At 36.8% G+C, this 26,784-nt stretch overlaps 3 protein-coding genes and 1 pseudogene across 3 annotated transcripts; 2 read left to right on the top strand and 2 right to left on the bottom strand.

Annotated features, from left to right (window-relative positions):
* Nucleotides 1-1,476: 1,476 nt before the first annotated feature.
* On the bottom strand, nt 1,477-2,159 carry LOC126602135 (uncharacterized). Its single transcript, XM_050268966.1, has 2 exons — nt 1,679-2,159; nt 1,477-1,589 (listed from the first exon to the last, which is right to left on the bottom strand). Exons 1-2 carry the CDS (start codon nt 1,901-1,903, stop codon nt 1,503-1,505), a joined length of 312 nt encoding a protein of 103 aa, XP_050124923.1. The 5' UTR covers nt 1,904-2,159; the 3' UTR covers nt 1,477-1,502.
* Nucleotides 2,160-15,240: 13,081 nt separating this feature from the next.
* Nucleotides 15,241-17,438, top strand: LOC126606046 (uncharacterized). The gene is made up of 2 exons (XM_050273512.1): nt 15,241-15,400; nt 16,081-17,438. Exon 2 carries the CDS (start codon nt 16,096-16,098, stop codon nt 17,170-17,172), a length of 1,077 nt encoding a protein of 358 aa, XP_050129469.1. The 5' UTR covers nt 15,241-15,400; nt 16,081-16,095; the 3' UTR covers nt 17,173-17,438.
* Nucleotides 17,439-17,884: 446 nt separating this feature from the next.
* On the top strand, nt 17,885-18,548 carry LOC126605546 (lachrymatory-factor synthase-like; annotated as a pseudogene).
* A 215-nt stretch (nt 18,549-18,763) lies between these two features.
* On the bottom strand, nt 18,764-26,784 carry LOC126605545 (cell division cycle protein 27 homolog B-like). The gene is made up of 16 exons (XM_050272960.1): nt 26,573-26,784; nt 25,917-25,989; nt 25,678-25,787; nt 25,384-25,430; nt 24,783-24,880; nt 24,206-24,510; nt 23,288-23,440; nt 22,730-22,943; nt 21,821-22,047; nt 21,655-21,720; nt 21,015-21,134; nt 20,314-20,390; nt 20,079-20,198; nt 19,733-19,952; nt 19,346-19,627; nt 18,764-19,214 (listed from the first exon to the last, which is right to left on the bottom strand). Exons 1-16 carry the CDS (start codon nt 26,675-26,677, stop codon nt 19,167-19,169), a joined length of 2,265 nt encoding a protein of 754 aa, XP_050128917.1. The 5' UTR covers nt 26,678-26,784; the 3' UTR covers nt 18,764-19,166.

Below are 26,784 nucleotides of genomic sequence, written 5' to 3'. Positions count from 1 at the left end.
CTAGTTGCACCCGGGTTGTGTGTACATACAAAATTAATAAAATCCTTAATTCCATCCAAGTAATCGTCCGCGCATCTATTCGGGTTCTGTATCCACGTCCTGTCCATAATTCCTAGAACCACAATAACAATGCAACAATCACAAAAACTTCATACAAATGATAATGTCACCTTATGCCTCCTATAAGGGCCATATCCCATTTGGGAATGCATAGTCATGTCACGTAATTTATGGTTACATCAGATTAGATTTCGATGTGGATGAATTTCGGCAGCATCTCGGTACAGTTCTTCAGGTGTACAACATAGATATAAAATACCTATGTGCCACCCGAAGAACGTAAAGAGATGACACCGAAATCTCCACAACCGAAACCTAATCCTTCAACCATAAATTACGCACCATAACTATGCATTCCCAAACTGTCCAAATAATGGGACAATTCAAGAATTAATTGGACCACAGTCAAGCTTTCGCATCCATGCGCGAAATCCAACTAATCCTCGAACGGGAAACTAAGTTTTACTAAAAATAAAAAACAAGTACGAAGTTAATTTCAATTAATTCCGTACATCACAACACATATTTGTACGTCACGTACAAATTTAACAACATAATATAAATATAATTTCACAACACAATATAAACATAACAAACTAAGTTCAACATAATTTAATTAATTTGATATTTTTAAAAAATAAAACAAAGAAAATACCTTCTTAATCGTTCTCCACCAAGCTAATCACACACAATATCCCTATAGACAACTAAATTAATGGCGTTAGTATGAATTTACATTAATACTTTTACCCTAACAAAAAAAGAGGCTTACCAGACACATCGAGATAGCTTGATCAACCTAGAGAAGAAGATGGAGGGAGTATTAGATGATAAAACTGAGAGAAAATGGAAATGACCGATGCTGGATTGAGCTAAACCGAAGAGGATGAGTGCAGAGGCTAAATCTGCAACTTTTGTGCAATTTGCCCCTGCACAACCTAAATTCAAATTATATAGTTCACTTTTGGACGAATGATTTTACGCGACGAACAAGGTCTTCGTGCAAATGTCCTTTGAGCGACTAACATAGTCTTCGTCGTGAAAATAACATTTGCGCGACAAAACATAAAAGGTATTCGTCGCACAAGTTTACCATTTTTTTATTTTATTTCCTTTACTTTATAATTTATTCTTTTCACCAAATTGCGCGACTAAAACATGTATCGTCGCGCAATGCATGTTTTTTTTCTTTCCATTTTATTTGTATGTATTGTAAATTTTTATTTTATTATAAATAAAAAAACTCAAACCTATTAAACATTAAATTAATTAACAAAACTAATTTACTATCCCAAATAGAAATTATAATTAATGTAATTATTAATACTCATCCACATAAGATAAATTAATTAATTAAATTAAATATAAAGTCCATAAAATCTTTTTTTTTTTTTTTTAAAAGCAACCCTCCTCAACTTCAATCCTCCTTCACCCGCAACACATTAAACTTCCACTGCCGGAAACTCTGCTTGAAAAGCCCATCCACATAAATCCATTGCTTCGCATCGGTTATCAACATCCCAATGAACCTACATTAATGCCAATAATAATAAATTAGTAATTTAAAAAATATTACGTTTTAACAAAAATAATTGTTCATTATTTACTATAAACTTACCGATAACTCCCCTATCATGGACTTCTTCAACTCCTCAGGGACCTTTTTCCAAGACTCAAACTCGACAGAACAATCCATCCGCACCAAATTCCCAATGTCATACCTAACTTCAGCGTACGCCTCAGCCATATTTTTTCCTTCAAAATACGGCACTTGCTTCCGTTGATACCTCTCTGATCGCACTACAAGTTTCTTTTTGCCATAACCTTCTCCAGAATCGGCCATTCTTTTTTAAACATTTTTTTTTTTTGAAAACTAGGGTTCTGAAACCGTGTTTAAATAACAATAGGATACCTTTGCGCGACGAACCCATTCGTCGTGCAAATCTCCTTGTTCGTCGTGCAAAATGCATCATAAATGCGCAATAAATGGGAAGGTTTGAACACAATCTGACCATGCTTTGCACAACAAACATCTGTTATTCGTCGTGCAAAGTCATCTTACGCAACGAACGTAGCGTCGCGCAATATATTTAGCAACGAATGGAATGATTGTAATTATAAAGTTTACGTAAACATATATATCTGTGTTTACGTAAACTTTATAATTACAAACAAATATTCAGTCTAAAAATATTTAATACCTAAATATTTATTCTAAAAATAATTAATATTTTAAATATTTATTCTAAAAATAATTAATACTTTAAATATTTATTCTATAAATAATTAATACCTTAAATATTTATTCTAAATAATCAATGCCTTAATCCATACAATTATTTTCGGCATAAGTACGATATTCATTGAAGATTGAAAATAAATACAAACCGAGGATAGGGTGCTTACATTAGACCTCAATAAAAAAAAAACCAAACAGGAATTAAAGCTTAATTAAGTCCAAATACATAACTTATAAAAAAACCTTCAATTTAAATATTGTCTTCACAAACATAAATTTAATGTCACATCCCGGCCCTAGTCCCCACCACTTCCCGGGCTCGACTCCGCCGTAGCACGATATTGTCCGCTTTGGGCCCTGACCACGCCCTCACGATTTTGTTTCTGGGAACTCACAGGCAATATCGTGCTACGGTGGAGTCGAGCCCGGGATGTGACATTTAAAACTACTATTTCGATGGTCCTCCATTCCGCTGGACGTCGTAAAGCCACCGATTGTAACCTCCCTCCAACGCACATTCCTTCAACTTCATCAACTGTTTGTTCTTATCATCATCAAGAGTATACCTACACTTTTACACATATATGCAAATAATTAATTATAACATATAACTAAAATTTTCACAAACCTAATTATTGATCCATCAACAATATACTTACTAATAGTTCATCTATCACAACCTTCTTCACATTCTTAAGCACATCTTTCCAAGAATGCCACTCAGCAATGGGACAATTATTCCCCATGGCTACAAAAATCGCATGCACAAACTCAAAATGTTGCCTCAAATCATTCGGATTGGCGACATGCACGCTCTAATCCTTATTTTTATCCTTCATCAGTTCTTAAAGAATAAGGAGAACATAATTGTTAAGAATAAGGACAACAGAAGAGCATATTTATAGGAAGGTTAGGGCCTTTGTGCGACAAAGGCTTTGTCACGCAAACATCTATATGAAATGCTGTATTGATTCCTCTGATTCACCTGCAGTGAATGGTTTGATTGAAAACTGACAGGAGCTTGCGCGACGAACCCCTTGTCCCGCAAATGTCCTCTTTTTGTCGCGCAAGTTTTTTTCGCCAAAAAAAATTACCCCGCATTCTCTTGCTGACTTTACATGACGACAACAAATATTCGTCGCGCAAGGTATTCTTGTGCAACAAACATTTTCATGGCGCAAATTTTTTTTTTCCTTATCCTATCTATTTTGCGTAACGAAACATTTTTTTCATCGCACAAGTACATCTTGTGCGACGAAATATTGTTCGTCGTGCAAGATGTTTTTTCTACTAGTGCCAACAACTAGCTAATATTAGTTAGGCAACCTAGGAGTTATATATATTTTTAACTTTTAGGTGGAACTTAAAAAAAAATCAATTTTTTTCTTCCTATAAATACCTATTTCATTCCTACACCATTTCACACATACTCTTCGTCCTTACATACTATATTACCTCATTTTAATTCAATTTTCACATTCTATTCACCTCAAACACTCTTTTCGTATACACACCCCTCTTACCTCTTCCAAGAATCTAAATTTACAAGAATCCTATCGAAAATTTGCATAAACAATTACATCTCGACATATGTCACTCTAAAATCCTATCTAAAAATTATTAAGATTACATGAAGACACAAAATCTTGAAGCTTACTCATTTAGTGACACGCGGCACTAAAAAAACATGTCCGGATGATCTTATTTTATATGGTTTAAGTAGTAGTTTAATTTAGGGTTAATCTCAGTTTACTACCCTCAAGTTTCGTGGTTTTCAACATTTAGTACATGAAGTTTTTTTCGTCCCAGAGTCATACCTAAAGTGTTAATTTTGGGACAATCTCATACATCTGTTAAGTTTTCCATTAGAACTTCTGTTAACTGATGATGTGGCACCCACGTGGATAATTATTGGACACCACGTGTCAATATGGGCCACTTCAAAATTAAAAAATTAAAAAAAATACAAAAACATAAAAAAAACAAACATTGTACCCATCTTCTCCCCTGCACCCTTTCCCTCCCTTCTCTCTTCTGCAACCCACACCCCTTCCTTCATTTCTCTCATCTACAACCCGTACCCATCCTCCATTCTCTCTTCTATACCCAACCCACCTCCACCTTTTTCACCTCTCTTGTCCACCAAGTCATCTCTGAGTCTCATTTACTCTTATTTACTCTCTCCAAATCCAATAAACCAACAAGAAACAAAAGCCTCACCTCTCTCTTTCTTCATCTTTTTAACATCACATGTTTTTCCACATTTATCCCCAGTTGATGCCCACTCCCTCGCTGTCTCAGCGGTAATTTTCACCATTTTCGATCCCAATCTCACACCTTTTATCCCCTGACGATTCACCCTCTCTACCGCCGCCCGCTCTTTCCTTCAGGTTAGGTTTTTATTTTTATTTTATGGGCTTGGTTCAAACCTTTAAGAATTAAGGTTTCCAATTTTGCACATTGGATTAGAGCATTTGGTTTCATTACAATTAGGGTTTCAATCTTCAATCTGAACATTGGATCTATCTCGGCGATTTGAATCTAGGATTTCCGCTAGTTTCGATTTGGGACTTTAATTTTTCGTTAGGATTTTTTTGAAATTTTGAATTTTGTTCATATTTTGATACTGTTTGAGGATTCAAGATTAGGGGTTTAAGTGTTTCGCAATGATGATGAGGAGTTCAAGGCACAAATCAAGCAAGCATAGCTCGTATGATGCCAGGGAGTATTCGAATTCGAAGAAGGATTCGAGCTTAAAAGATCGAAAGTGCAAGGAAGAGAGTGGTGTAGTTAGGGTTTCAAAGAATTCAAGCTCAAGTGAGAAGCGATAGCTTGATTTAAGGGATGGGAATGACTCAGGTGGCAGCTCCGAGAAGCGAGGCCTTAAAGAGGCGACGATGGGAAGGATTCAATGTAACCTTCCACATCGACCAATGGAGAGGAGGTGATGTGCCTTATATGTACATGCTCTCATCCTTATAGCACGAGGCATTTTGGGAACTCACTGGCTTCGGGTTCTATCGGAACTCCGAAGTTAAGCGAGTTTGGGCGAGTGCAATCCTAGGATGGGTGACCCACTGGGAAATTCTTGTCTGAGTTTCCAAAAACAAAACCGTGAGGGCATGGCCGGGGTCCAAAACGGACAATATCGTGCTACGGCGGAGTTGAGACTAGGATGTGATAGAATGGTATCAAAGCCACTCTGCCGTGTGATGCAAGTGTGCCGACGAGGACGTCGAGCCTTAAGGGGGGTGGAAAGTAACATCTCACATTGACCAACAGAGAGGGGGTGATGTGCCTTATATATACATGTTCCCCTCCCTATAGCACGAGGCATTTTGGGGACTCACTGGCTTCGGGTTCCATTGGAACTTCGAAGTTAAGCGAGTTCAGGCGAGAGCATTCCTAAGATGGGTGACCCACTGGGAAGTTCTCGTGTGAGTTCCCATAAACAAAATTGTGAGGACGTGGCCCAAAGCGGACAATATCGTGCTATAGTGAAGCTGGTATGGGATGTGACATTCAAGTTCGAGTGAAAAGTGGAAGCTTGATTCAAGTTCGAGTAAATGAGACTCAGAGAGGCAAGGCCACTGTTTCTTTTTGATAAATTTCAGAAATTGGATGGGTTTCTTGTTGGATTGGAATTCCTTTGGGTGGGATTTTGTTGGGTTAGGTGTGCGGGGAAGGTGGGTACGGGTTGCAGAGGAGAGAAGGGAGGGTGGTGCAGGTGCAGAAGAGAAAACGAAAGGAAGGGATGCGGGTTGCAGAAGAGAGAATGGAGGGAGAGGGTGCGGGGAAGAAGATGGGTACAAATGTTTGTTTTTTTTTTAAAAAAAATTAAAGTGGGCCTATATTGACATGTGGCACCCCAGTAATTGTCTGCATGGGAGCCACATCATCACTTAACAGAAGTTCTAATGGAAAACTTAACATATGTATGAGACTGTCCCAAAATTAACACTTTAGGTATGACTCTGGGACGAAAAAAACTTCATGTACTAAATGTTGAAAACCACGAAACTTGAGGGTAGTAAACTGAGATTAACCCTTTAATTTAATTAACCAATAAATTAAAAGAATAAACTTAAAACTAATAAATTATTGAAGGGGAAATGTTTAGCCCATTCGGTTGGAGATGATATATGAATATGGTATGACACTGTTCATTCGAAAATATTTTCTTGTTTTGGACTTGGCTATATTTAACTCATTTGGTCAAAGATGACTTTATATATTATTTAACCAAGTAAATTTATGGTTATTTTAAAATGGTTAATAGGAAATCAAAGGAGTTGTGTGCCTATATATATTTCTAATTTCTGAATAATATGTATGTTTGTTGCTCAAGTTATTCATAATCGAATTTTTTATTTATTTTCACTAGCCTTCATGCACGCGCTCACGCGCTTGCAGTAAACATTTTTTGAATCACGGCGTGCTACGTGCGACTTACACATTTTAAATGTATTTATATGCGTAAATTGACAAAAAGAAAGTCAAATATTTGAAGTAAATGAATAATCTTAGATCATGTTAGAAGAAACCCCTTATAAACCAATTAAAGCAGCTGAATTCACATAATAAAATCAGTCTCTATAGAATTTATATTAAGAATAGAGAAAATAATATTTAATAAATAATTGATTGAATCACATTATTGCTAGCCTATTATGAGGCTAAGCCCACTGCCATCCCCCTTAGTATAAATAATATCGTTTGTTAAAAAAAATAATCATTTGACTACTAATTTAATCATATTATTCTCCACATGCGAAATACCTTTTTATAACTAGCATTACACGCCTCTTAAGATGTTTTAAATGTATTTATATGCGTAAATTGACAAAAGAAAAGTCAAATATTTGAAGTAAATGAATAATCTTAGATCATGCTAGAAGAAACCCTTCATAAACTAATTAAAGCAATTGAATTCACATAATAAAATCGGTCTCTATAGAATTTATATTAAGAATAGAGAAAATACATTTTAATAAACAACTGATTGAATCACATTATTGCTAACCCATTGTGAGGCTAAGCCCACCCCCTCCCCCTTAGTATAAATAATATCGTTTGTTAAAAAAAAATCATTTGAGAACTAATTTAATCACATTATTATCCGCGTGCGAAAGATCTTTTTTATAACCGACATTACACGCCTCTTAAGATATTTTGAACATGTTTTAAAATAGAGAGAAATTGAATCACATTATTGCTAACCTATTGTGAGGTACTAATTAAAAAAATAAAATAAAAAACAGCACACAAAAACTAATTAAAATGATGAATGCATTTTTTGAATCATTGCGTGCTACACGCGACTTACACATTTTAAATGTATTTATATGCATAAATTGACAAAAGGAAAGTCAAATATTTGAAGTAAATGAATAATCTTAGATCATGCTAGAAGAAACCCCTCATAAATCAATTAAAGTAGCTGAATTCACATAATAAAATCGGTCTCTATATAATATTAAGAATAGAGAAAATAATATTTAATAAACAATTGATTAAATCACATTATTGCTAGCCCATTGTGAGGCTAAGCCCACCTTATCCCCCTTAGTGTAGATAATATCGTTTGTTAAAAAAAACAATCATTTGACAACTAATTTAATACATTATTATCCACATGCAAAAGACTTTTTTTATAACCGGTATTACACACTTCTTAAAATATTTTGAACGTGTTTAAAAATAGAGAAAATAATATTTAATAAACAATTGAATGAATCATATTATTGCTAGCCTATTGTGAGGCTAACCCACCCCCTCCCCCTTAGTATAGATAATATTGTTTGTTAAAAAAAAAAATTATTTGACAACTAATTTAATGTAATTTAATCACATTATTATCCGGGTGCGAAAAACTTTTTTTATAACTGGCATTACACGCTTCTTATGACACACCCAGACCCAAAATATCCACTAGGATTCCGAATCGAGCCGTGCTGGCCGACACCTAGAAGGTGACGAAGCCATAAAGTGTGATAATGTGGAAAAAAATGAATAAATTTAAACCTAAGAGTGTCTAAATACCAGAGTGCGCTGGTAAGCGGGAATAAACTCACTTCACACATGACGTTAGAGCATAAGTAAAGTATAGTAGAGTGGATTGAAAATCATACCATCGAAGGTAATCTTCAATACCAAGACTTGCCATGACTCCTCGTCGATACGAAAGCTCTGCTACAAGACCTGGAGGGATAAAAACAAGAGTGAGTGGGCCAGAAAATAAAGCTTTAATAAAAACCTTCTAAACGATATAATCCCTCACCATAACACCTGTTTAGTTTCTAGAAAATCATACTACGTATAAGTATGAAATCAAAAGTAAACTAACGGTGAATCCAGAAGTATACCACCACATAGCATCTCATTAGCAGCATACTAGCACGCCAATCGAAGTCACCTATGGTGACATGTACGACTACAACCATATCTCATCAATCAATGCTAGCTCATAAGTTGGAGTCACCTATAGTGACCTGTACAACTTATCCATATATCATCAATTAATGCTAGCTCATAAGTCGAAGTCACCTATAGTGACTTGTACGACTCATCCATATCTCATCAATCAATATCCCAGTAATATGTCAACCGGATCCACCTCTTGTTGCATGTACGACTGAACCCATAGCTCATCACATATCCCTGCACACGAGTCGGAACCACCTCTAGTGGTCTGTACGACAGGTTGGGTGTAAATAATTACGCTCAAGTGCTACAATCATGTGAAGGTTGTGCGAAGTATCACAAGTCACCTACGAGTCGGAACCACCTAAAGTGGTATGTACGACAGGCTGGCACCTACCTTAAATCCAAGGTGAGCGTGTGGTACGGAAGGTGAACGATCACATGAAGACTAGGCCCTATCCTCGGGCGAGAGCACTAACACCGGGGTGCAGGATTATGAGTTCTAAATACATCTAATATGGCATGTACGACTTATAGACAACATGTACGACAAGGTCGAAGTTGCCTCTATTGCAACTTGTACTACAGTGTCGGAGTTGCTTAAAACATAATATAGTCATGCCATCACTCAATCGTTCTAAATGAAATGTAATCATAACCATGCATCCCACATTTCACAACATATACTCACCTGAACTTATCTGTGCATCCTGCGTTCACCTTCATACTTTAAAGCATTCACAATAATTATACGCAATAATATACTTATGGACATGCCCTGATGCAAATCCAAAACTTAACTATATCATAGTGATTTCACCTTCGTACTTTAAAGCAGTCACAATAATTATACGCAATAATATACTTATGGACATGCCCTGATGCAAATCCAAAACTTAACTATATCGTAGTGCTTCCAAATATATATCTATATATCTATATATATATATATATATATATATATATATCTATATATATATATATCTATATATATATATATATATCTATATATATATCAATAATGTGGCGTAAAATACACAATCTATAACGCCCTACTCCCGAACTATTAATTTTCGGGAATAATTATCGATGACAAGCTCAACTAAACACTAGTTTAACTAACTATCAATACTTACGATTCTTTACTTCAATTTCTTGATCCTTCACATAATGATTTATGACCAACATCCAATCACTAGATCATAAGATTAAATCTCACATTTCCCACCAATATCCCTCACATGGCACAATTTCCCAACCAAGGCTATTGTCTCAATTATTTAGTCTCATTTATGGTATGGCTGCATTTAACGTCTCGTTAAACTGCTTACGTACCCTAAACAGGGATCAAGCCATTCGTAGTTCGCATTAGAACTTCAAAGCATTCACAGTAATTATATGCAATAATCAATTTATAACCGTTTGTGGAATTATCAATCATATATATATATACACACACACACACAATAGAAAGGAAAAGACCCACTTACCTGAGGTCCGCGCTACGACTCCCTAGCACAAATATTGCAACATCACAAACCATCGTCGCCTAGAACAATTATCTAATCACGTCTCAGAGTTTTTATCGATAAAATACATAATTTACATAAAACACACCCCTACGATTTGATCCGGAAGATCTGCATCACAGATTTCCAATCCGTTACTTCCTAAGATCCACATGATGCTTCTAGAATAACATTCTAAATTTTCATTACAATCCAACGGTTGGATCTCCGCCAATTGCAAATTCAAGTGGCGGTCAACGTTTTATTTTACTAACTTACAAATTCAATTCGGGAAGATCTGTGCGTCGGATTCCCGATCTGTAATTTCCTATGATCCTCAAATATTATGTACTATAACATATTAAAGTTTGAAGACAATCCAACGGTTGGATCGTCGATTCATATAATGACGTAATCACATATTGTATAGAATTTAGGTTCTAACGATCAACCTGCATCATACTATTGTCAGAACTAAATTCAAGGCATCTAATTTAGCCTAAGAATAGCATCGATGACCCCCTGGCCACGCCCCACCGCACGCGCCGCCCTGGGTGGCGGTCAGCCGCCCCGATTCACCAGGAAAATTCAACTATTTTTAAAAATTCTAGAAATGAAGATCTTAAAGAGTAGAGCAAAGTTTATACTTTCAGCCAAGTCCAATTTGGCCTAGAAAGGCTCCAATTTCACTCGAACCCGTTGGAAACCCTAGAAATTGGTGTGTTTCAATTCGACCTTCATGGCAACTCTGACGCCCCCAACCAATGTTTGAGCTTTGTTCTAGACCTCAAGGAGAGTCTAATGGTGGCAATAATTGGATGAAATCATTTCAGATTTGGAGGATCGAAGACACGGATTCATCCCGCCCATGGGTGCGGTTTTCATCAAATCAAAGCCAAACTCCATAAATTTTGGGTTGTAATTGGTAGAGGGAAGGTCATGGAGTGTTTCCTAAGTGTTAATTTAACATGAATCGCTGGGAAAATGGGTGGAAATTGGCTGGAATAACCCCGGCCGAATTGGTTGGTTGGCGTGGGTACACGGGTCCAAAAAGAGGGGAGATTTGTTCCCTCATTTCCCTCCTTACTCTATTTTTTGATTGGGTCTGATCCTACCCCTCCTCTCCTTTCTCTTCTCTCCTTTTCATCCCAGCCATCCATTTCTTTCTTCCCTTTCATCCCAGCCACACATGTCGCTTCACAAATATTTGCTCCAGAAATCTGAAGCCTTCCAAATCAATTAAAATTACCATTTTATCCCTAACTTTAAACGTTAATAACTCTCTCGTTATAACTCCAAATTGTGCTCAATTTGCGCTCACGCGTCCGTAGCAATGATTACTACTAGGATACGCTAAGAAAATGAGTCTTACGTGACACAACACGGTAGTCAACAAAAGTCAACTCTGCCTTGAAGGGCATTTTCGTAAATTCACATATTAAAATTATAAAAATCATAATTTTTAGGGACGGGCTGTTACATCTTATGATGTTTTGAACATGTTTAAAAACAGAGAAAATAATATTTAATAAACAACTGATTGAATCACATTATTGCTAACTTATTGTGAATCTAAGCCCACCATCTCCCCCTTAGTGTAGATAATATCGTTTGTTAAAAATTAAAAAAAACAATCATTTGAAAACTAATTTAATCACATTATTATCCGCATGCAAAAGACTTTTTTTTTATAACCGGCATTACACGCCTCTTAAGATGTTTTAAACGTGTTTAAAATAGAGAAAATAATATTTAATAACAACTTATTGAATCACATTATTGCTAGCCCATTGTGAGGCTAAGTCCACTCTCCTCTCCCCTAGTGTAGATTATATTGTTTTTAAAATAAATAAATAAACAATCATTTAACAACTAATTTAATCACATTATTATCCGCGCGCGAATGACCCTTTTTATAACCAGCATTACACGTGTAATACCCTGAAAAATGTAACTATAGGAATTTGGTATTCATAATTATGAATATGTAAAAAGAATTGGGAATTTATATTAATTCATAAAATTTTCGTTTTAAAGTAAACTAGTTATGAGGTTTAAAGTTTGGATATTAATTATTGAAAATCTGTAGACCTTTCAAGGTCAAAATTTATGTTTTTGAATAAAGCTCGATCTCACGAACTCGTAGGCGCCAACGGAACGCAATTTGGAGATATAACGAAGAAGTTATTAACGCTTAAAGTCGAAGGTAAAACTATAAATTTATCATTTATAGAATGCTCCATATTTTTTACGCCAAATCTGGAAGGCCACGTGTGTGGCCCAGATTAAAAGTAAGAAAAGTTAGGCGGTGGAGATGGAAGATAAAGGAGAGAAAGAAGGGAGAGAGAAGCCAATCAAGAAAGGGGGAGATGAGTGAGGGACCAATGGGAAGAGAGAACCAAGGGGGAAAGTAGAGGAAGGGAACACGGGGAATCAGGACCCGGGCCTTGGTGACCCGACCCGGTTCGGCGCCACACATATTTCCAACGGAATTTCACCTATTTTTCTGGTGAATTGGGTCAAACAACCATTTGGAAACCCCTCCACGACCTTCCCTCTCCCTATTACCCCCAAAAATCATGAAGTTTGGTCTTGAAATTGAGAAGAACACACCCGAGGGTGCCGCGACCTACCTTGCTTAAATCCCACCAAATCTGAAATAATTTGATTAAATTTCTACCACCAGTAGACTCCTATTAATCCAGTAACAAACCCCAAGCAATGGTTGGGGCTTCGGAGTTTGTTTGAAGTCGAATCAAGGATACCCATTTCTAGGGTTCTGGCGGGTTTGAGCCAAATTGGAGTCTTTCTAGACAAAATTGGACTTGGCCACAGGTATAAAGTTTTCTCTACTCTTTGAGATCTTCATTTATGTAATTTTTGAGAATTTTTAGAAATAATTGAATTTTTCGGCGAGTCGGGGCAGCCGACCGCCACCCGCGGCGGCAGGTGCTGCGGCGCACGGCCAGGGAGCCGATAATTGTTCTTTATGTGAATTTCATTATTCTAATTATGTTTTTGAGATCAAAATTTTTGTGGTTTGAATATTAATACGATTTTGGTATATGTTGGATTAACTGCATATATTCAGATTTTGTTTAATTTTGGAATTCGTGAACTACAAAAGGCTTGATCCCACTCCAGGGTACGTAGGCAGTCTAACAGTGTTAGATGCAGCCTTAAATAACCAGAAAAATAATTCTTAGAATGAGAAGTGTGTTATAAAAGGAAATAGAGACAAGATGATAATAAATTTGTACGTTTGGTGTTTAAATTTTTTTTATTTATGAATCAAGGTCGGAAACAAGACGTAGAATTAAAGGAAGGAATTTAGTAAATAATTTGAGTTTTTACCTTATTTTTTAGTCGGTTTTGAATGTAAGGTAAGGATTAGAGAATTGACTATGGTAGAAAATAAACAATTAATGGTAATCAACTAAACATGATTGTTAGGTTGGGCCTATCAAAAGTAATAACATCATTTCTTGAATTAAAGAATTGATTCGGGGCGGGGTGTTACAACACGCCTCTTAAGATGTTTTGAATGTATTTAAAAATAGAGAAACTGAATCACATTATTGCTAGCCTATTATGAGGTACTAATTAAAAAATAATTATTAAAAAAATAATGTTAAAATGACAAAAATACCCCTATCTTATTTGATGCATTATTTTGAGATGCCTTTGAAGTTTTTTGTCTTGGGGGTATTTTTGTTCAAATAATTTTATTGAAGCTTGGTGACACCAAAATCACTATTCACCTTTCCATTGGAAAATAAACAACTGATTGAATCACATTATTGTTAGCCTATTGTGAGGCTAACCCACCCCCTCCCCCTTAGTGTAGATAATATTGTTTGTTAAAAAAAAACAATCATTTGACAAATAATTTAATGTAATTTAATCACATTATTATCCTCATGTGAAAGACCTTTTTTTATAACTGGCATTACACACCTCTTAAGATCTTTTGAACGTGTTTAAAATGGAGAAAATAATATGTAATAAACAACTAATTGAATCACATTATTGCTAGCTCATTGTGAGGTTAAGTCCACCCCCTTCTCCCCCTTAGTGTAGATTATATCGTTTGTTAAAAAAAACAATCATTTGACAACTAATTTAATCACATTATTATCCGCATGCGAATAACCTTTTTTATAACCGGCATTACATGTCTCTTAAGACGTTTTGAACATGTTTAAGAATAGAGAAATTAAATCAAATTATTACTAGTCTATTGTGAGGTACTAATTTAAAAAAAAAACACAAAAAATTTAATTATTAAAAAAAACTATTAAAATGACAAAAATGCCCCCGCCTTATTTGATGCATTATTTTGGGATGCCCTCGAAGTTTTTTGTCTTGGGGGCATTTTTGTCCAAATTTTTTTGTTGAAGTTTGGTGACACCAAAATCACTTTTCACCTTTTCCGTTGACTTTATATATAGATGATCCAGTTTGAAAAATGTGAAGAAATAACAAGGAGTCTTGTGTGTGGTTTATAATTTTTACTTTCTTAACAAGATTCATTAGAGAAAATTTATACAAAGAACATGCATAACAAATGTAAAGCAACCAAAATCATGACTACCACCACAAATTGAAGCACGCGACCATAGTTTCCCATGCATCTTACCAAGAAAAACATGTAGAACAATGATCTCAACGAGTGTAGCGAATAATTTTTTATTCAACAGTCCAAACTTTGTACGAATTTTTGTAGACAAAAACTATGAATTTGTAAATAAGTGATGCGAGAAAGATCAATGACACGGATTTTATCATTGTGGAGTGTAGACATGTGGACGAGACGTATGCCAAAACGCCGGCTTTTATTTCCGTTACCGGCGGAGAAAAAAGGTAAGTCGTTGTTTCCGATGGCGGCAAAGAGAGCACAACAATCAAGAAAGCTCCCTACATTATTCTTCCCTACCCAAACAACCCTTAATACTCCACGGTATTTGCGAAAAACCACAAGACTCTGAAAGCGTCTTGTTTGCAGGGGTACTTTCGGGATCACGTACAAAAAATAACCGCTAATTTGTATTTTTCCTCGATCATTTCTTGTACACCCAAAAGAACCAAACTTTGAAATAAATCACAAAGAAGAAGAAGAAGTAAAATTACATCGCAGTCAGCTTCTTGAATCTCCATTACTGATTACAAGGTAAGCTTTTTTCTCAATAAATGAAATGAATTTTTTTTTCTGTGAATTTCTTTCTTTTATTGTTTAAATTTCTGAGTGATCTGTATGTTTATTGCTCAAGTCATTGAATTTTCTGATCGCTGTTGTGAATTTATTGCTGTTAAACTTAGTGGAAAAGAAAGAAACCCAAGTTTGTATTTTCCAGTGCAATTGTTTTGCTTACCAGAAATATTGGAAACTTCCTGAATTTGGACTTCGTTGACTCAAAGATTCAAACTTCAGAACATTTTCCTGTATTTTCTCGGAAACCAAACAGAGGGTTATTTGGTTTTTCTGTTTTCTGTTCATAGACTTTATTTAGTTAGTAGCTCGTTGAATATTGTCCGGATGAAATTTAATTAAGAAAGATAATTAAGGTCTGTTTTTGTGATATAGGATTGAGATGATAGACTAATGTTATATTAATTACCTGAAAGATTTGTTGACCTAGTTCTAATTTGAATCCAAAGGAAAATTTTTGAACAAGTTGGTTTTTCGAAAGGGGGGGGGGGGGATTGGAAATTTGCAAAACCCTAATTGCTTAGAATAAGTAGTGGTTTTTCCTTATTTCTGATGCTGATGGCAAAACCCTATTCACTTTTTCTTCCTTATCGTTGTGACAATTAGTTGGAAATTTATGAGAATATTGTCTTTTGAAGCAGGTCTACAGAGTTTTGATGAATTCCCAATCTACCGGGCGCAACCAGAGACCTGCCAAAGGGTTGAAGGTGAAGCCGTCGTTTCAGATTGCATTGCTTTTGGTGGTTTGCTTCTGGTTGCTATACCAGATGAAGCACTCACATGGCAAGGACTATAGTGAAGGTGCAGATGGCAAGGCCAGTAAAGAACATGGTTCTAATATTTTCGGGCGTAAGGGGAGTGCAGGGTGGTCAAAAGGTGGAGGTGTGTCTGCATCAGAAGATTCAAAACATGTAGGAGAAGTAAGTATAAAGACAGAAGATGAAAATGATGTGTTCGATGGAAGTGCTGAAGAGAAAAATGAAGAAGAATCTTTGCAGAAAGTAAACGAAGCAAATGAAGTTGAAAAGGAAACAGAAGTTCGGAACACAGAATTGAGCAATACAGATGAGAATTCTGATGGTGAAGTTAAAGGAAACGGCGAAACAGTGGGGCTGAACGAGAATTCATCGCGTGAAGAAACTTACCGAGAGGGACAGGAAGGTACACAGGCAGTTATCTCAGAACAAAATGGTGAGAAACATGTGAAGAACATTAGTCTCGATGAAGCAGGAGAGGACGAGGAGCAGGAATCACAAGTTAATCGTGATGAGCAAGAAAATGGAAAGGGCCAGGAGAAAGAGCCAAAGAGATTGCAGGAATCTAGTACTACTAACACAGACATTTCAGTACGACGGGATGAAAGTAAGAATGACTCTCTTGACGGCCAAAATTCAATGGTAGATGCAGTGGTCCATGGTTTTGATGATGAGAATGGTGTGCCGGTAGATGGCCATGATATCATAGAATCCTTGGTGACTGTATCCAGTGGTGATCATGCAATCACGGGTCATCAGGAAATGAATTTGAGTTCGAATAATCAAAATGAAATCAGTGAAAATGCAGTAAATGAAGAAGTTGGGTCTAAAGATGGAACAAATGGTGCAGAAAGCAAAATCTCAGCACAAGATTCAAACATTGACATTAAATCGAAGGTCGAAACAAGTTCAGACACCTCAAAGATCGATAGCCTTAAAGAGACTACAAAGGGAGGCAGTTCCGTTTCAGATTCATAACCGAAACAAAATTTCATCAACATTACAAGTTTCTGCACAAGCAGAAGAAACAAAAGGTAGAAAGTGAGTTGAAGTAGTAGCATTTCTTATTGTGTGACATTGTACAGTCTTAGTTCGAGTTTTCGAACAAGCCATTGTACATTTTCCTGTCTTAGATCTCGAGAACGGGCGATAGTTTGATGTCAAAAAATCATACATACATACATACATACTAAAATGTCTACAGTCTCAGTGCTATTACAGAAATAAAGTTTGTTTTCAGTTAATATTACCTTTGATCCTTCAGTTAATATTACCATTCAAGCTGTTATTTACTTCTGCTGATTCAGTGATTTCATCATCAAAATGGAGATTACTTCAATCATTACTCACTAAGGATCACTAAGACCACAAAAACTTAACTATAACAGGATAGCATTGTAATGGGATCCCAAGACAGTTACACACTGCCATGGGTTTCAAGTTTCAACATACTCACATGACAGCACGTGACTGACTAAAGATATAATCACTGTTGCATGCCACGTCACCCATTTAATAAATGTTTGTCGTGTTGTGAACTGGTGACAAAAGAGTATCTCTCATCTAATAGAAAAATCATATTTTAGAAATGTATATATATATATAGGGAGCGGCTATTGACGCTTCAAGAAAGTTATTATACACTTGTTCACAAGTCATTTTTTCCAGTATTTTTATTACAAGGAATGGGTGGGTGCATTGTGGAGTGCGAATAAAGCCTACTGAGAGAACCATTCTTCAAAACATCCACTTGTTATTAGCTTTCTTTTCATACAAACCAAATGGCACATGAGAAACAACTGAAATGGGAAGGCGAGGCAAGTGCAGAGCTAAAAGGCCCCAAAGCAGAGATGGCCTCTTTTGGAGGACTTCTTTGGCCTGCACAAGTGGTTCCCAACTCTCACAACCTGCCTACTTGCCTTGGCGTCGAAGGCACGTCAGGGGTGCGTGCGGTTCTGCACTGGGTTCAAGACTCCGGTTGATCAAAGAAGTAACCGGAACCAAGACCAAGAGAAGGTGAATTGGACTAAGCAGAAGCTGCTGGGTAAAGACCCAGCAACAATGACATTTAGTTACTATCATATATGGGAATGTCGGGTTCAACTCGTACATTTCGAATGTTGAAGTGGTGCGGAAGGATGCTGGGTGTACGATTGTGTGGAAGTATGAAGTTGAACCAGTGGAGGGATGGAGGCTGGAGGATGTGGACCTATTTATTGGCACTGGCTTGAAAGTCATGGCTAGCAGAATGGAAGCCTCTCTGTATAACCCTGAAATAAAACCCGGCGATAAATCCGGAAAGGTTGATAAATTGTTGGGCTTGTAGCTCTAGTCGTTAAGAGCAGTTACCCCTATTTCAGGGTGGGTTTTTGTTATATTTAAGCGCTAAAATTTTTTGCCATAAAAACTTCAAATGATTGTGGCACTAGCTATAATTTTTGCTGAATAATAAAGTGGATGGAGGAAAATTTTGTGGCCGTGTAAGGTGACTTCGAAGCTTGGAGATGAAGATTTGGGGACGGAGATCTGGGCCCAGTGGCCACAAAAGAACCCTAGTTCTGAATCTGGGTAATTTTAATGGTTCAGACTCGTATTAACACGAAAATTAATCACGGATTTTTACAATTTTGGTCAAAGATTAAGGCAGATTACAAATATAAACATTAGGGTTAAAGTCAATGATACAAGTAGGTTTTCCTCAACATGATGATACAACTATCCGTACTGGTATAGCAGCTATTAGTGCTTGAGTCACATGTTGTCCTCTACCAGTATGTGAATCACCTACAAAACTGAGGCCAGTTTCTACAATATGTAGACTGGATGCAGGTGCCCGAATGAGCAGGCGAGTCTCACGAACTAGGCCATTCATACACCTTCGAAAGCACAAGTAGACCATCACTCAGGGTTGAGTCTTTTCAGCCGGATAACCTGCGCCATGTTCTCTTTAACTGAATTCCAACATGATAGATCTACTCATCGTCTAGTTCATCAGGTACATGTAACTTCTCAATGTCAGCCTGTTGGAAGAGCAAGAGATGAGCCTCGGAGTAAAATGCGAATGAAAGATATGCTTGTGTTGCGATCAAAGCTACATGGAAAATTATCGATAGTGGGTGTTAATAAAGAATAAGAAATATGCCCAAATCACCTTAATGGTAGCGACATCAGTTGCGGATGGTTTCAAATCCAATGCATAACCAAAATGAAGCATCGCTTTCTCGTGCATATTACGCCGCTTGTAGATTTTACCCATCAGAGCGTACACACTACTTTCACGAGGAGAATATTCTTTAACCTCCTCTAAGACTGCTAGAGCTTCATCAAATTTTTCTAAGCTCATTAGTATACTAGCCTTATGATACATGGGAAGTGGATTCTTCTTGTCTGCTCTAATAGCTTTCTCCATCATCACTAGAGCTTCTTCGCTTCTCTGTCAATCGAAACAAATACATTTCAGATAATTGAATAAAAAACAAGAACCAGTTTGTAAATAAGTAGACTTCCTGGAGCCACAATGTTAGAATGGATATGTAACCTTTAAAGCATGCAGTGCTGAGGCCAGATACGTCATAATAACAGAAGAACGTGGGTTAATTTGGAAAGCCGTTCGGAAGTGATGCTCTGAGAACTCAAACTTTTCTTGGCGATGATAAACCATTCCAAGCCCATACCAGGCGTTATAATGCCTTGCATCAATACGAAGTGCAGTCTGATAGCTCTTTATTCCATTCTCAAAATCCTCTAGAGCTACATATCTGCAGATAAGGATAAATCGAAGACAACAGTAACTAAATGATACAAGGTCAGAATTAACCATCAAATTACGGGAACGTCAATTTCATGCATTAAAGGATGGAAGGAAGAAAAAGGCTGTTTCGTACTCATGACCGCAAAGGGTATGTGCATATGTGAATCTTGAATTGACTTGGACTGCTCGCTGGAAAAATTTCAGAGCAGTTTCATGGTCTTTCTGCAAGCTATAGCAATTTCCCATTGCAACCCTGCAGTACCATTCAATAAGAAAGAAAACAAGTGTCTTTATGACCGACAACAGATACTTACAAGAAAACTGAGAATCTAATGCCGTACTATTTCACAAAATTTAGATATAGCTACCACGACTGAGGAGCTAAGCGGTCCGTTGATATCAGTTCTTGAGCCAGGTAACTTAACTTCATATCTTCCTTCAAATGCTGCAAAGAGCAAGAATAACTTTCAGTGCAGCAATCAAACAATGGGCACCCGGTTATACTATATGCATGCAGACTGAAAAATCATGAATAAAGATTAAAAAACCTGTTTCTCAAGAAAAGAAAATCAGGGTTTGGGGAAAACAAAAATCACACCATCTGTTTAACATTATAAGTACAAAGAATAACAGATACAAAAGTGTAGGAGTGAATTAAGCACCAAGCTCCATTCAGAATGATTGGCTGGAGTAAACCGACCATGTAATGTGTACAATAGACCCTCTTAAAAACACAACACACTTCTCCTAAATAGGAAAAAAGTGACACTGTTTTAATTTGAGATACATGATACATCACAGTGGAAACTCAGAATATATGATTAAATAACATATGCATGCCTTCCTTTAAACTATTAACACTAAAGTAAGGAGAAAGCTAAGCCAACAATGAAAATTAGTGCCAAGCTGAACTTAAGCAGGAAGCAGGATTAGCCGGACTGTGGAGCAACACTGACCATGCAATGTATAACGAAAGTATCCTCTGGAAACCACATCACTGTTTTCCAAGACATAGGAAAAAACAATTTTTTTTCAAATTTTTTTGAGCTACTTCAGTTTGGGAACTCACATAAAGAACTGTAGAATACATATCCATTCCTTCTAAACTGTAAGGTGATGCCTGACGAGCAAGACTGAAGGCCCGATCAGCTTCTGAATAGTCTATCAATTCACAGTAAGCTTTTCCAACCTGCAAATGAAAAATGCCAAAATAGTCAATTATATGCAAGTGTAGAATATGTAGGGACAAAAATCATTCAAGGGAGCAGCTGCAAGGGATTTAACTGGGTGAACTTGAAATTATTGAAAAACATAGGTTTCAGTATTGAAAAACATGAAAGACTATATGAAGCATAACATAAGAGAGAAAGAAATATGTCTAAAGATGAGACAAAAGGGTGACAAGACAAATTAATTAAGTTCTGATGACAATGAGAAATCAAACAAATAGCAGAAATTTGTAAAATGCAGTGCAACATCACGTCTTTTTTATATCTGATGTGAAAGATATTATTTTCTTATTAGTTTTTGAAACTAGCCAACTAACTTATACAGAGTTCCACCAATCAGATGTTACTAGTGTGGAAGAAAAACAGCAGAAAATAGGTGAATGGAATCCTGTACTTGGTACATGAATCCAGTGCTGTGTACAAGGTCATCACTGCAGGAGACGATAGAAATACAGCCACGAAGTTTTCTATAAAATTTACCTGGGAAAGCACCCATCCTGTATTGTAATGCTTGTATGGAAGTTTGAGATAGACATCCAGTGCATCCTGCACAACACAGTCAATATTAGATAATAAAATACAACCTCAAACTAGAAAAGAAAAAAGAAATTATAATTCATTTTATTCCACAATAACCAAGCAGTACCTGGCATCTGTACATGCAGGAAAGTCTATAGCCTTCCCCGAGAGTTCTCAAAAGACTCAATAATTCTGAAGCACCAGTGGCAACTCTTGAAACATTGATAATACCTCCAGTACTTGACAAGGTTGCTCCTTCTTGTTCAAGATATCTGGCATCACTAGAGGGAGTGAAACCAGAAGCTACTGCCACAGTTGTTGAACGGGAATCATCGAATGTCTCATTGCGCATTCCTAAATAGGACCCAAATTTGAAATTGACAACTATTAGCGGAAAATCCATTGGACATAACAAGCATTGAAGAATCAAGAGTATCCTTGAGCGGTAACATTTTACTTATACTATCCAGGAAATGCTATTAACTGTATATGAGCAAAGGAAGTGAAAAGAATGGAATCACTATAATGCAATTTGTTGTTCCTCTATAAACAGAAGAGAAGAAATTAAATATATTGTTGATAAAATGACATATTGTCCTGCTAATCTCTATACGGTAGTGTTTGTACCATACTTAGGGCCTCTGTATTTAGATCTCGTATAAATACTCGAGGGACTCAAATGTAATTATGTAATAAATGAAGGGGCAAATATGTAATAAGTGAGGAGCCCTTATTCTATAAAAGGACTACTCACTCTCCTCATTAAGGAGGTCAAGATTCAGACCATGGGAAGAGAGAAAATAGGCTAGAGAGCACACTGCCTCTAGCCTTCTTGTATATTCACCATTCAGAGTGAAACAATATCAACATCAGTGTGGACGTAGCCCAAACATTGGGGTGAACCACGATACATCTTGTGTTCTTTACTTTCTTGCAGATTCACGGTCGGATTTACGTTGTTCCAAGACCTCCCGGTTTTGTGCATCAACAGGTAGTATAGTTCACCATAAGACTGAGAAATGAGAAGATGCATCACCTTCATCAACATTTTCATTGGCCCATGGCTGCCCCTTCCGATTTGCCAAGGAACGCGCAACAGAGCTCAACTTGGAACTTCCAAGATATTTAGATGAATTGGTAGTTCCATTTCCAGCTGTCACTGAGGCACTTGCATTAGTGTTGGTCCCTGCTTCAGCAGCAAGTCTATTGCTCCGCCGGTTGCCAGAATCAAAAGACAACCTGCTTGAAATCTGAAAAGAGAAGACATATAATCTCATTCAGTCATTGACCTCAACCTTCCACAAACAACATGAAAATGTGACCAGGTATAACTAATTACTCAAATAAGGTGCCAAAGGCAATATCACCACCAAACAAATAACCTCATTGTAAGCCTAAATTAAACCACAAAAACATGAAAGCATATATTATACCCACATGATGACGTACATGCAATTCACACAATACTGAACTACATTACTTATTCTCAAATGGTTAATTTATGTTAAAAAGGAAAAGTACAAAATCAGTGACATTAAGAATTGTATCAATGGAAAGAAACTTTACTTAAATTATGAATAAGTGGAGCCTGTACCTTGCGTAGTTTTCCTTCATCAACAAACTTTCTTCTGGGGGCTTGAATTGTAGAGTTCACATTTGACTTTGGAGAGCTATCAGTACCTGTGTTTAGGTTTGGGCCATTTGGCTGACCAATTCTACACAGAGCTGGTGGAGCAACACCTGACAACTGAAAACAGGGACAGATCAGTGGTCACTGGTTATACAACTTCATATTTTTATTTTGACAAATATAAGTTTCAATGTTTTATTTCAGGTGTCCACAAGCAACCTGAGGTGACAACTAAGTATATAATTGAGTGATTATGTCCCAAAGATTCTAGCATTGAATTTGTTTTATATCCGATCCTTAACTATAGAGACGCAGGTGTTTATACATAACAGCAGACTGCAGAACTGGATTCTCAAAAGTTTATATTCTTCAAAATTATCTTTGCTTTAAGGCTTTCGGAGATTTTTAAGGAGTATAATGAGTTCTTTTATGAATCTTGGTTAGCAATGTGGTTATTGGGGAGGTGTCTTAATTGGGAACCTTAGTTGCCTGCTGTGAAAAATTTCAGCAACCAAGTTTCCTCAGACCAGCCTCTCCTTCCTCCTTTTGACCCATAATTTCTCCTACAGTCCAATGTCCTTCGTTAACAGGTTTCCAAATCCTAAAGCCAGGCATACCCATTTGTAGGCAATTTTGCACCTACCCTACGTTATTTGGTCTGCTTTACAACAAAGAGACCAAACTTATCAGTAAAGAAACCAAATACTTCCTTTCAAGACAAAAACTAACTGAAGTGATCCAGAGACACATAGTTACAAAGACAAAACAAACCTAATATCATTTGATACCAACAGTAAGATTAAGCAGTGGAAGAAGGGAAAAAGATACAGCAATAAATGCAAGACTACTGGAGCAAAATTGGAGGGGAAAACTTATATATACCTGCATGGGCATTGGTGAAGGAGTGTTAAAGAAAGATGAACCAGAACTGCCATTTACAGGCTGACCAGAAGCTCCTCCCAAACTAACATGAGAACTTCCAGACATATCTCTTATATTATTTCCTTGAACATGTTTGAATTGTCTCTGGCTAACGTCTTCGGAACTAAAGTTCCTACCAGAAACTAAACTGCAGTCCTCATTCAGGGTAAGTAAACTTTGAGAAGCTAATCCATGATGTAGATACTGTTTTTGTATGGAAAGAACAGCAGCTTCACCGAAAACTACAGCTGCTTCTTCAGCAGAGCCTGAAACAAAGGAAAATATAAAGCTCAACTTAAATATGCATCTGAAGGCACTAAATCACCATAAATAATCAACACAGAAGTTTTCGATTTTGTAAAACCATTGATTAACCAGTTGCCAAAATACTATATTGTTTTCTAAGATGCCAAAATTTTATCAATAAAAAACATCAAAAGTAAATTGTGGACAAGGGGGCCACTCTGAAATTACATTCATAAAGAACAAAAAGCTCTAATCTGCCTAAACTATCATTTTCATGTAACACTGTACAGACCTAATACGCACAGCTCTTCATATGCAGCCCACATACAAGGATCCATAGTCAAAGCCTGCTTAAAGTGATGGATGGCACTTTTCCTTCTGTCAGTATACCTACAACAATACCAATTATAAACAATAAAATCATGAGAGGCATCCATCACACATATATAATCTGATAGAGGAACAGAAAATGGGCATAATCATACAATCCAGCACACAAAAACTGTAAAACACGCAAATAGATACTTAAGCAGTTTGCAAGATGATACGCTACAAATTCCACCAAAAGGGAGCAAACCTAACTTAATATAACACAACAAAGTCCTCCATCCCAAGAAATATGCAAGCAGAGAGACAGAGGGATCAGTTTAGAAGAGGAAACTCTGCCTAACACTACTAGGAGGAAGAAGATTCAAGCCTTAAGACCACAGAAGATATTTCTTGTAGGAACAACAACACTACTACTACTATTCACTTCTATTACATGGTACAGCCACATAAAAATAGATTATGTCAAGCCATCATCACAAGCAAATCCATTTCAAGAAACTTATAAAGTATCCCTATAACAAAGGTAATGCATATACAAAAGCTCCAGAAGACAGGAGACAAACCTGTATATAAGCCCCAGAAGGTAATGACCAGCTGCGCCATTTGGAACCTACCAAAGGAATAATGAGCAAGTCATCCACTGTTTAGACCACATGAACAGGCTGAAAACTGAATACCAATAACAACATTTGGAACACTAAGAAAAGATTACATAATGTCTAAAGGGTACATGCCATTCCTTTCAACCCAGTTTATGTAGAAAAAAGTGAAATACATTTTAGGAAGCAAGACTTGAAAAATTAAATATGCAAGCTTTACTTTAAAATAATGCTCCAAAGAAAGATAGATTTCAATACCTCTGCACCAGGCTCATTAGCAGGACATAACGCTGCTTCTGCTTCACCAAGAAGATCCATCTGAAAGCATGATATTGCAAACAAGTAGCGGGATTGAGCCACTTGTGTTCCTTCACAAATCAACATAGAGACGAAGAGAGGTCCATGTGCATGAGAAATACTATGATGAAAAAAAATAACTTGAACCAAAAACCAGAATTGAATCTATACTCAGACAGTATGCGATATGACTTGCTTACCCTTTAAAATATGGTATGCAGCATAAGCTTGATTGCTTTGCAAGTAACAGCCAGCTAACAACTGTAAATTCGTCTGCAATATAACAAACTTCCTGTCAGCTTTCGAAAATCCCATAACTGATCCGATTAATGCTAACAAAAACAACAGCACTGTAGACACTAAACCCCTTTAAGAAATCCCATTGTCAAAAAGCTCACACCTTCATCCTTCATTCCAAAAGAGCTACCATAATTATTTCCATCCACAGCTCCGATAATTCAAAGTTCATAAAAAAAATAAAAAATAAAAACCGAAAGCAAGTAATTAACCTTAAAAGAGAGCATTTTTTGCCAGAAAAAAAAAATGTGAACTCTGGGTAAATACAAATATCCAAAAAATTCGAAAGCAACAAAACCCTAGGTCTCAAATTACAGAACACTGAATTACTCAGGTATGAGTAAATTCCTCACGAAATGACAGGTAAATTAAACACGATGCGCCGATCAAGATAACAGAAGCGGTACTGTTCCCCCAAACAAAAGAAAAAAGAAGAAATTTCGTTCCGGATACGCCATATTCCTCGTTTTCTCTTTCTTTCCTGGGATTTTCTCGGCAACCAAACAAGCAGGCGATGAAAGAAGGCGAGAGAGTGAAGGAGTGGGTGGAAAAGAGGTACCTCGGAGGGGAACTCGGCGCAGAGGCGTTCGCATACGAAAATGGCGTTTCGGTGCATGAAATCGCGGAGACTGTGCTGGACACAGTCTCGGAGTATCGCTTCCATGGCTGCTTGCTCTGATTCGGAGAGGGCAGAGAGAGGGGTTTTGGTTTTGGGTTCAAACCAGGGCGGCACGTGTGATCTCCTGATTTCAAATCACGCGTCAGGCGACA

This window comes from Malus sylvestris, chromosome 15, assembly GCF_916048215.2.
Source record: "Malus sylvestris chromosome 15, drMalSylv7.2, whole genome shotgun sequence".
In the NCBI taxonomy this organism is placed as follows: domain Eukaryota; kingdom Viridiplantae; phylum Streptophyta; class Magnoliopsida; order Rosales; family Rosaceae; genus Malus; species Malus sylvestris.
This window is presented reverse-complemented; position numbering and strand designations above follow the sequence as displayed.

Excerpts from the sequence above, each read along its gene's own strand:
- LOC126602135 (XM_050268966.1), bottom strand. The coding sequence starts at position 1,903 with ATGGCCGATTCTGGAGAAGGTTATGGCAAAAAGAAACTTGTAGTGCGA. Across the intron at positions 1,590-1,678 it reads CCATGATAGGGGAGTTATCG|GTTCATTGGGATGTTGATAA; the intron begins GTAAGTTTATAG and ends GCATTAATGTAG.
- LOC126605545 (XM_050272960.1), bottom strand. The coding sequence starts at position 26,677 with ATGGAAGCGATACTCCGAGACTGTGTCCAGCACAGTCTCCGCGATTTC. Across the intron at positions 22,048-22,729 it reads CAATGAAAATGTTGATGAAG|GAATGCGCAATGAGACATTC; the intron begins GTGATGCATCTT and ends GGTCCTATTTAG. Across the intron at positions 21,721-21,820 it reads CCTGCATGTACAGATGCCAG|GATGCACTGGATGTCTATCT; the intron begins GTACTGCTTGGT and ends TGTGTTGTGCAG.
- LOC126606046 (XM_050273512.1), top strand. The coding sequence starts at position 16,096 with ATGAATTCCCAATCTACCGGGCGCAACCAGAGACCTGCCAAAGGGTTG.